Genomic DNA, 11310 nt, shown 5'->3' with positions numbered 1-11310 from the left:
ATGACAACATTAAAGTTGGTTACAACTGTCTGTTGTACACTTTATCCTAGAGGCTTAAAAGTATTTAGTAAAAATAATGCAAACAAAGTAGATGAAAAGTACACTTCAAAGTTTATTGGAGGCTTCATTTATAAAGCAGTGTCTCACAGGTCAGTCACCAAATCACAAGAATAGCTAACACAGAATTTAGGATTAAACTCTGAAATGAATAGTGTTTTCATTTCAAATAGGAGGAAGGAGACAGTGAAGAAAAAGTGATTTCGTTTAGATACACAAAGGCGAGAGGCAGCCAACCGCGATGGCTCACACCTGTAATCCCAGCACGTTGGGAGGCCAAGGTGGGGCAGATGGATCACCTGAGGTCAGGAGTTCAAGACCAGCCTGGCCAACATGACAAAACCCTGTCTCTACTAAAAAAAAATACAAAAATTGGTTGGGCGTGGTGGCGGGTGCCTGTAATCCCAGCTCTTCGGGAGGCTGAGGCAGAAGAATCACTAGAACCCGGGAGGCAGAGGTTGCATTGAGCTGAGATCATGCCACTGCACTCCAGCCTGAACAACAGAGCCCGACTCTGTCTCAACAAAAACGAAAACAAAGGTGAGAGGGGTTGTCTTGACTGTCCTCACTGCCACCCCTCACTTGTAGATTATTCTCCGCTAATATCTTTTGCTGATTCTGTGATGTAAGTGCAGAGTCCAGCTCCATGGCCACGATCATTATCTGACCCCCTAGTTTAAGACTCCCCCGGAGCTGAAGACTTGTTGTTTGCTTCCTCAGGCTGTCGGTGGAACCATGGGGCTGAGTCACGTCTGCCCACAGCTGCTGCTGTTCGCATCCCTGGGCACTGAGGCCTGAAACTCCACCCTGGCAGGGACCAGCCCGACCCCCCTGGAGGAAATGGCTGGGCAGTTTCAGCAGCAGCAGATGAAAACTTCCTTCCTCTTCATCCAGCTGCGGGCTCCTCCAGCCTGCGCTCTCCCCGCCCTGTCTCCAGCGGCAACCCCAGGGGGCCTGGAGGAGGGACACAGTTTCCCAAGTCCCAGGACAGGCTTCTTGGCAGGCCCGGACCTCAGGCGCACACAGGGCTCAGCTGCCCCTCCTTTGAGGCTGCTGCAGAAGGCAGGCCCTGAGACAGAGGAACCAGCTGCTTTCACTTGCTCTGCTCCAAGGGAAAAGAAGGAAGGGAGGAAAAAATCCCAGGATCCGGATGTAAGCAGGGGTGGCGATTACAGATCCCCACATTACAGGCATTGCCAGGCCCCTGCCTCCAAGACACTGGGCTGGCTACAGCCCCGGGCATGGAGGCTTCCTAGCCCAGCTCCCATCATGACTGATGAAAGCAGCAGTCCCTCCATGGGCTGGAAGCACTGGCCAGTCACTTCTGCCACCCAGGACCTGTGGGGCATGGACCCCCGATGCAGGGATAACTTGGGATGCTTCCCTCCAAGGGCTGTCCTGGTCCACACTGCAGATGGAGAGGAAAAGAATGTGCTGAGGAGAGGTGCTGAGACCTGCCAAATACTCCCTGGGAGCTGTAAGGAGGCCACAGGTCCCACAGTGCAGGCGACAAGGGCACGGCTCTACAGGTACTGTCCAGCTGTGCACACCAGCAAGGGCTGCCCAGCCCCACCTGCCACTCTGCCTCTCAAGGTAAGAACTCGCGTGGCCTGAAACCCAGCAGAAGAAAGGGGGCCAGGGGACAGACATGCTACCCTGGCCCCCAATTTCTGGCATTGGTTCTCTCCTCTGCTTGAATGGGCCACACCTTGACAGCAGAGATACCCACGAGCCGCAGCCTTCCCAGGCCTGGCGTTGGCTCTGTCCTCTGCCACCTTCCAGGCCAGAAACATTTGTTTGGAAGGAGGCAAGGATCAACTATTTCCCAAGATTTCTGCCAAAGATGGGAGAAGAAAAGTCAGGCATACTTTATGGGGGAACACCAGAAGGAAGGACAAAGGAGGTACCCAGACATTTATTGGGCCCTGTGATGTGCTCGGCATTTTCTCACATCCTGTTACTCCTCTTAACCACTTTGAGAAATAGAGCTCCACAGCTCCAGTTTCAGAGGAGGGGATGGAGATGTGACTGGGCAAATATCCTCCCCACCCTTGCAGAAAGACAAGGGCGAAAGCAAAGTCTGTTCTCCAGAATGGGCATTGGGAACAATGGGGGAGGCTCCAGGGAGCTGTGGATGTTTCCAGAACTGGAACACAGCCTTGGAACTCAGCCACACCCTACTGTCATCCATGAACATCTGACTTTGCAGGGCTCTTATCTACCTCCCATCTCCCAAACACACCTAGACCACCACCACCAAATGGATGTGCAGCCTAGGACAGGAGCCTCCGTTCCCCATCTGGAAGAGGAGGGCAGCCCTGTGTGGCCTCCAGGGTCTTTTCCAGCTTTGTGGGCTCCTGTTTCCAGCTCTATGGGCTCTGCATCTGATCACGGCCTTGCCTGCCCTTGTTAGCATCTCACGTTCCTCACTTCTGGCCCAGCCTTCGCATCGTGCTGGTGTCTGCAACCCACCCTCTCCCCCCAGCTCAGGTGCACTGTTCTCAAAATGGGTGGACAAAAATTAAAAGTATGCATTCAGCTTTCTTTTCTCACAGTGTGGACATCTTGCTATCCTTTGCATGTGTGTGAGCATGACGGTAGAGGGGAGGAAGGGTGTGGAGGGTGGTGGGATGAGATGGAAGGAAGCGGGGGGTCATTGGACTGTTGAGGGTTAGCATGGAGAGGAATCTCAGGGAAGTCACAGAAGAAATGAATGAAATTCACAGCATCTGGAAGGGGCCTCTCATGGGCTTGGAGGGGGTGCCGCTTCATCTGAACACCATGCCCTCTCCTGCAGGCTTCTCACGGCACCCTTCCTTCCCTTTTCTAACAAGGGCTTGCATAACCACAGTTAAGAATCGGGGAGAAAGTTCTCTCCAGAGTAGCACTCTTGGAGGAAGAGATGCTAGCATGCTTCCTTAAGAAATAGCTTACATTCCATCCTAATTCTTGCATCTCTTATTTCCTACCGGGATTTAGGAGGAATGACAAACCGCTGCGTCAGAGCCCATCTCTGTACGTGGGGTCACACAGTCATTATTTGTGTACTTCAGTGCTGGCCTGATGACTTGAAAACCTCATCTTTTCCCACTCTCCCCTCCCGCCTTTGGGGCATAAGCTGAAGCCTCAGAGCTGTTGCCATTTCTCTGGGGAGAGGCACTTTGGGAATTGGTCCAAGTGTGTGGATCTCACCCTTGTCCACCTTATTCAGACCCCTCTGCAAATGGGCCCCCGACATCTGCTCGGTCTGAGTTAAAGGTTGCAGGATTCCTGGCTAAAAAGTTAGAAGCCCCAAGTCCGAGTCCTTGTTCAGAGCAAGCCGCCAGAGCTCTCTGAGGCTCAGTTTTTCCATCATGAAAACATTGATGATGTCCCCTGCTTCACACCGTGGTGGAGATTTGTGGGGTAAAGCGAAAGGGGCCCTCAGTAGTCCTAAGGGAGAAAAGAGGAGAAGCCAAACCAGTGAGACACCAGGGAGGACCAGGGAACCCATGGAGTCAGAGGTGGTCAGACTGTGTGATTCCCTCTGCCATGGGGAGAGAGGGGAGTTGGGAAATTAGCCCCCTCGGATGCTGTGGGTGCGCTATGGCTATCACTAACCAGGGAACCCCCGCCCAGAGTTGGGTGGTAGACAAAGCAACACAATAGTTTTTCCATTTGTCCAGCCCTGGACAGATTAAGGTGCTATCTAGACTTGAAAGATGAGTGTGTGAGAATTACTCAATCCTTTCATGTTTTGGAATGTAGCTATATGAGTTGTAGCAAAGTATCCAAAAGCTGATTGATGAAAATATAATATCTTCTTGACCACTGTGGATGCTAACACCATCAATCCCCCACAGTGGAAGCTTTCAGTCAATGAACTCAGGGAAAATGTGCTCAGTAATGTTTATTAAAGGGCAACGTCAGTTGCAGGGAAGGAAACTCATTCCTACACATGTACAGTAGACTTGAGGTCCTAGTATCAACTTGGAAAATCCTGGATCTGAAGAGTAAACTTTCTTCTTTGCAGGATTCGAAATGGCTCAATTTATTCTCTCAATGATGAAATATCACAGGCTCCAGAGTAAAAACTGTTGGCTTGCGTCTTTCAAAGTATTCTAAGGAACAAAGAACAAATCTTCATTGGTTGGTTCTTAGTTTATTCTATGACTAGGCTTTAGTAAAAATAATCAGAGCGTTCTGTGACCTGGACAGCTTCCATTGCACTACTTCCTCTTATGAAAATGTCAAAATTCTGCAAGGATGTATGTTATTATCACCCCACTTCACTGGTGAAGGGACAGATGCTTGCGGATGGTCAGCAACTCCATGGGACTAGGACGAAGTAGCCCTCAAGTTGTCTGCTCCGAGGCCAGGGCTCTCTCTGCCTTGTTTCACTGTCTTTCTAGCTAGCAAGATTTCCTTGGAAGTAACCCTACATTTCCTGAGGCCTGGTGGTCTGTACTGTGCTCCTAATTCCTCTGGTGGAGAGGGTGGGAGAAAGACCCTCAGGACTTTAGGTCTAGTGACCTAACCTTATGCGAATGAGTCCAGCCAGCTTTCTAGAAGCAGTGAAGGCCTAGGTGTGGGGGACGTGGAGACTCAGCTCAGGGTGGTGCCAACGGAGGGCTCTAACATTCGCGTGGTGAGTCTGTCAGTGTAAATCAGAGAATGTTCTATAGGTGGGGGCCAGAGTCTGCCCAAACCATCTCCTGGGCCTCGTGTGCTGCTGCCCCTCTGTGGGAACCCAGGGAACTGTTCACATTTGATTTGAACTTGGGGCTAAAGGTAAGAAGATACGGAAAGCAGACCCAACTCAAAAGAGAGGGGGGAAAAGCTTTGTCTCTCATTGTTTCAGGACATTTCCACATCTTAAATTTTTTTTGCTAGGTCTTCATATTTTACATATTTTATGTCTTAAAATAGCAGTGACTTTTGGTATATAAACAGCCTTAGAAAATTAGTGGTAAATATGTTTTTTAATGTCCCTCATTTTTACTGACCTCAATTTTATCTATGGCTTTAAATATCCAAAAAAATTGACTGCTCTATTTTGGTCTCCCTTTCTCCCTTCCTCCCTCACCATCGGTCCTCAAAACCAATCCACTTTTTGAGCTTTGATCACTAGCTTGTAAGAGTGTTCAGGGTTTAGGAGACAGTGAGGAAATGAGCATACCAGGCAAGGAGCCAGCAGGGGGTTTGTGTGAGAGTGAGACAGGCGTTGGGACATCATTCATTTATCTAATCAATGGAAATGCAGTGGAGGTCTATTTTCTTGTTTGCAGACACTGTCTAGCAGACTAGGAAAAATAGTGTGAACTCTCTGTCTTTGATTGCTATTCCTTAAAATCAAACTAATGTCTGAAATGTAAATCTATAAAGTACATTACATTTTGGGTAGAAAGTTTTTGTTTAATTTACAAGATGAAAAAGAAGCTCTGGTTTTGCTGGCAAACTAGCTCTGTGGGCTCTGACAACTCACTGAACAAAGGTAGCTTCTCTCATTTTCTCCAGGAAATCTTTCTACCTCAAGAATTCTGTAATACCTGTGCATCTATGAATACAGAAAGGGAACAAAACTCTTTAAGGAAAGATAAGTATTAAAAAAATTTATTTTGGCCGGGTGCAGTGGCTTACGCCTGTAATCCCAGCACTTTGGGAGACTGAGGCTGACAAATCATTTGAGGTCAGGAGTTTGAGACCAGCCTGGCCAACATGATGAAACCCCGTTTCTACTAAAAATATAAAAATTAGCCAGGCATGGTGCCGGGCACTTGTAATCTCAGCTATTAGGGAGGCTAAGGCAGGAGAATCATTTGAACCCAGGAGGTGGAGGTTGTAATGAGCTAAGATTGCACCACTGCACTCCAACCTGGATAACAGAGCTAGACTCTGTCTCAAAAAAAAAAAAAAAAAAAAAAAAAAAAAAAAAAAAAAAAAAGAAAAAGAAAAAGAAAAGGAAAAGGTATTTTCATCTATCTCAGCTTCTCTATAAAGATTCATTATTTTGTCAAATGACTTCACTACAGAAAACTTACATATAGAGTGAGCTTACCTTTCTTAAGGAAAACTGGGATCTATGAGGAGCCAGACATTCAGAGATATGAAAGAGTCAGTGCTTTCTTTGAACAGTAATGCAAATTCCCACCACAGAATTTGCAAACTGTCTGTCCTGTAATGGTTCTAGTTAAATAAAGTCCCTTTCTACAAGTTGAACATTGACTCCCTGGTCTACTTAACCCCCAGGAAGCAGTCACTTACCTCATTAAAGGTAAACCCTTCATTACTCAAGCCTATTCGACTTTTCTGGTCTGTCATAAGTTTAGAAGTTGTTTTTCTCATAAAATAGTATTCTAGACAATTCTGTCTTTATATTAATTCTACTTGGTGAGTTATTTAGAATTTTATAAAAGAAACTAGAACAAAGAACGAGCATGCACAAATGCTCATATAGTAATTTTAACAGAAATATAGATTAAATGTGCAGTGAAACATCCATTTTAAAAGATTCTGGTATTTAGGAGGCAGTATTGATGGGATTGAAAAGCTTATCTTTAGTTCATTTTATGCTTCATTGGTTTTGACACAGATGTCTTGATTTATTACTTGAATAAATAAAGCCTGAGATAGCAGAATGGGTTTCAATCCTTTTTCATCTTGTGATTTGCCTTGGTGTTCCCATGACAACGTTCTCTTGCTCTTTTTCTCTCCTTACCCCATCCTTCAATGTTCACACACAGGAGTCCTGTGGATCGCTGTATAGGGGCAATCCTCCTGGAAGTTCAGCATCTGGATCTACCTATAGGAAGCAGAGGGCCAAGAGTGCAAGGACACCTTTACAGCTGTGTCCCTGCAACATGTTGAAAAGCAATTGGATTGGGAGCTGGGACACAGGGACTCAATGCAACTTCAATATGTCAGTTGTCTTGTTTTTCATCTCTCCTCTGCTCTCTTCTGCTTGCCTGTTCTTCAGTCTTCTCTGAATCCCTCTTTGTCTTTCTGCCCATTTGCTTACTCATCTCCCTACTCCACAGGGAGGAATTTGACCCACACCACTCCCAGGTTTACATGTCTTCTCCCTAGAAGACAATCCAGGCTAAGACTGAAATCTCTTAGGCCTGCATCCCTGGGAAGAGACTTTTTGGTCTGATGTGGGCTGGTACCCACACAGTCTACTATGGTGGGCACAGAGGTAGGTGCGGCTCGCATTGTGCTAACAGGGGTGTTGAGATCCTGAAGGTGGTTATGCCATGGAGGTCTGGGAGAGGGACGACTCATAAAAGTTGACAGGGAACAGAGAGCAAAGGAGGAAATACAGACAGTCAACCCAATCAATGCCCAGAATTGTCAGCTGAGAGTGTAAACCGATTGCTTTGTATAAATGTTCTATCTGAGCTGTCTCCAATTTTACATTTTGAGATTAAATTATAGGTTAATGTATAATTAATATAGAATCTATAAATGTACTATAAAATTATACATTTTATAGCCTTTGGGGAGATTTTTAAAAACAGCATCCTTGAACTTTGTAATATAGTAGAATAAAATCATTACCCGATGTAATTTATAAATAGATTTGCTTCCACAATCTGCTACTGGTTATGATATGGTAAAAAATTTTCTCTTGAAAGACTTTTTTTTTCCCTGGCTTGGCTCGGTGGCTCATACCTGTAATCCCAGAGCTTTGGGAGGCTGAGGAATGAATCTCAGTTGAGCCTGGGAGTTCGAGGCTGCAGTGAGTTGTGACTGTGGCATTGCACTCCAGCCTGGGCAACAGAGCAAGACTCTGTCTCAAAAACAACAAACTTTTTTTTTCTTGTAGATTTATAGAGACTATAGGATGCTATGAGACTTGCAAAAGACTTAGTGCAAGCAGTTTGTGTGGTAATCAAATGACTATTATGGATTTTGCTTGTGGTCTCTTCAACTTTACATCAGTTCTCTGGGATTCCTGAGCCAGTATTCCAGAAGTCAGAACACCAAAAAGTTGGAGATAAGCCACATTCCCTGAATTGGGTTATACTGAGCCTTGAACTGTACCATGTGATTTAGCGTGTCTATTAAATAAGCGTAAATAAGCAAATCTATTTATAAATCACATCACACAATGATTTGATTCCAATATATTACAAAGTTCCAGGATGTTGTTTTTAAAAATCTCCCAAAAGCTATACAATGTATATTAGGTTCCCTAAAGTTTGAGAGAGCTCTGATAGAACATTTATACAAAGCAATCAGTTTACACTCTTAGCTGACAACTCTCTGCAAATGTTTCTAGGCAAATGAAAGAGGCGGGCAAATGACAAAATGTGGCTACATGGAGTTGACATTGTCGGATAATGGCAGGGCTGCATTTTTTTTTTTAGGACGTCCACCTTCCTTCCTTCTAAAGTCATCAGCAGCTGTGACTCTTTTTTGGCTGCCCTTCATGTTGTGCTTATTTCCTGTGATTATATTTAGTCAATTTTAACTTTTTGGAATTAAACTTTCAATTTTCAGGATGTGTGACTTTGCATTAACCTTTCAATAACCAGTTACAGCAGATTACGAGGTTTAAAAGCCCCAGGGAATTATTCAAGCGCTTAAAATGTTATATCATCGAAAAATCTCATTTTATCTGCAAGGAGCTTGGCTGCTTTTCATTGAGTTCTCACTGATTGTAGGATGCAGTATCAATGAAAATGTTAAACCATTTATCTCATGTCACAGATATCTCAGAGAAGTCTCAGGAGACTTTGTTTAGATAGACTCAATCTTCTCCATAAAGCATTTCCAATATCCTACAACAATAGTACAAATAATAAATAAAAACAATGGTGAAAGGAAAATGGTAATAAACAATCAAGTCTAGGAAATATATAAATAAAAGTCAAGGTCAAGGAAAGACGAGGTTGAGATTAGAAAAACAACCCGAAAGTCCGTCCCATAAAGTCCTACAGAACTGATATGTTTGACATTCAGACTTAGCTCTGTGCTTCCTAGCTACCCAAGGTCACAGAGTTGCATGGGTAGGTATATAACGCTAATTGTCAGAAGGGTGAGGAGAGAAGGAAGGGAGGGAGGAAAGGAGGGAGGAAGGATGGGGGTTCTTTTAAAATGTCCCACAGAAATTCTCTTTAAAAAACAAATTTTGCTTGACCTTTAAAGTAACAATTTAAAAACATTTTGGATAAAAACTTTTCTAATGAGCATTTAATATTCACTGTGTTTCTGTTTCATTAAACATCATACACACAACATAATTTAATCTGATAATGTAAGTAATCACTCTAGTCTTGCTGCTGGTACCCAAGTATTGCTTGCTGGTACCCTTAGGTCTTTAAGACTATTTGCCCTTATATTTAATAAAATTTTATATTTGCCCCTGTCCCGCTAGTACTCTGTTCTCCGAGTTCTTTTTGCTTTTTAGCAGTTTTTCAGTTTCCTCTGTTCTGGCCTATCTCCTCACACTATTATTCCTATGCCTACCTCTAACATCCTTTTCTAAATCTACTACAGGCCAGGAAACTAGAAAACAAATTTGTTTCCATTGTAAGGCAAGTAGATCCAGCTCTACTCTAGGCTTTAAACAACCTGTAAAATAAATATTTTCACCTGAAATAAATCATTCCTACTTTTCTTTTCATGCCATTTGAGAAAGCTCATAGAAAAATTCTTTCTTTTCTCATCCTCACTCTTTTTTTGTAAGTGAACTTTTTCTTAGCATACTCTGCAAATTGCCCTTCCACCCTCTTTTTTATGGAGAGCATCCTCCATAACAACCTATCTTCTTATATTGTTTTGTGAACCGCTTCTGGCTGGCGCCTGCCTTTTCTTCATTTATTAGGTTGCCTTGTGTTTATAGCCTGTGAAGCTCTTTGGAGAAAAAGTATTACATAAATCCAATTAGAAGCTATGTATTCAAAGTGAATGCAGGAATTAAATTGTTGATTACGTGTAAGTTAACGTATGCATTATTAAATTACTTATTAAATGTTTCTCTGAGTCCTTTATAATACATATAGAAGATTCTTTTTCTGCTTTCTATAAGCTTTTAGGGCAGATAAACATACATGCAAAGAGGCATTTTAAAACATACAGCAAGAAACACTGGTAGTATATTTACAAAGGTTTAATACTTTAATCAGTGCAAGCCTACAATGGGGTAATTACTGTCCAAGTTACTATCTGCACATCATAATTTGAGGAAAAAAGTCACCATTTGTATTGCATTGAGTCAGAGGAGAGTCTCAGTAGAGATGCACTTCAGGGGCCATCAGAGTGAAAGAGGGGAAACCTTGCCGAATTGAAAGAATGTAAAGAGGATTTGCATTTTTGACTTCTCCTGAGTTCATGTGTGAATTTCATAATTCATTAGGAAAGAATATAGCAGTGATGTGATCATAGACACAAGGAGTGAATTGGTCTGAAACCTGAAAATCAAGATTAAGGTTTATAGGCTGTGTGCAGTGGTTCATGCCTGTAATCCCAACAATTTGGGAGGCCAAGGTGGGAGGATCATTGAGGCCAGGAGTTTGAGACCAGCCTGGGCAACATAGTGAGAGATTATCTCTACAATGAAAATAAATCTATTTTAAAAATTAGTAATTAATGGTCAGGCATGGTGGCTCATGCCTGTAATCCCAGCACTTTGGGAAGCCGAGGCGGGCATATCACTTGAGGTCAGGAGTTCGAGGCCAGCCTGGCCCACATGGTAAAATCCTCTCTCTACTAAAAATACAAAAATATTAGCCAGGCATGGTGGCCCACGCCTGTAATCCTAGCTACTTGGGAGACTGAGGCAGCAAAACTGCTTGAACCTGGGAGGTGGAGTTTCTAGTGAGATAAGATCACACCACTGTACTCCAGCCTGGGCAAAAGGGCAAGACTCCATCTCAAAAACTAATAATAATAATAGTAATTAATTTTCAGAAATATTTCTGAGTTATAAAATTATACCTTTTATTCAAAGGCATAAGAATAAACTAAAAATAGTAAACTACATGTATGGAAAACAATACAATGTCATAAAATGAAGTACATATTTCAGCATAAAAAATATGCATCATTTAAGACAACATTGGAGAATTTGAAATCCAGATTAGAAAATCTGGATTTTCTAGATTGTATGTCTGTACATGAGAGAGTGGTGGCATCCCCTGGACCTGGGAGATTTTTCCTCATCCTGGAAGATTTCCCTTCCCAGGTGCCAGACAGTGATGGCAACCGAATAAGGCCACCCTGCAAGACGTTGCTAAGAGACAGCAGAAACACAGCAATGGGCTCTGTAAA

The 11310-nt window shown here is 43.5% G+C and overlaps 1 protein-coding gene across 1 annotated transcript; it reads left to right on the top strand.

Annotated features, from left to right (window-relative positions):
• Positions 1 to 897: 897 nt before the first annotated feature.
• On the top strand, positions 898 to 1671 carry LOC104662463. The gene has a single exon (XM_010363498.1). The coding sequence runs from the start codon at positions 898 to 900 to the stop codon at positions 1669 to 1671; it is 774 nt and encodes a 257-aa protein (XP_010361800.1).
• Positions 1672 to 11310: the final 9639 nt, after the last annotated feature.

Source organism: Rhinopithecus roxellana, chromosome 9 (assembly GCF_007565055.1).
Source record: "Rhinopithecus roxellana isolate Shanxi Qingling chromosome 9, ASM756505v1, whole genome shotgun sequence".
Lineage (NCBI taxonomy): Eukaryota > Metazoa > Chordata > Mammalia > Primates > Cercopithecidae > Rhinopithecus > Rhinopithecus roxellana.
Note: the sequence above shows the minus strand (reverse complement) of the source record. Positions and strands in the feature narration are given on the sequence as shown.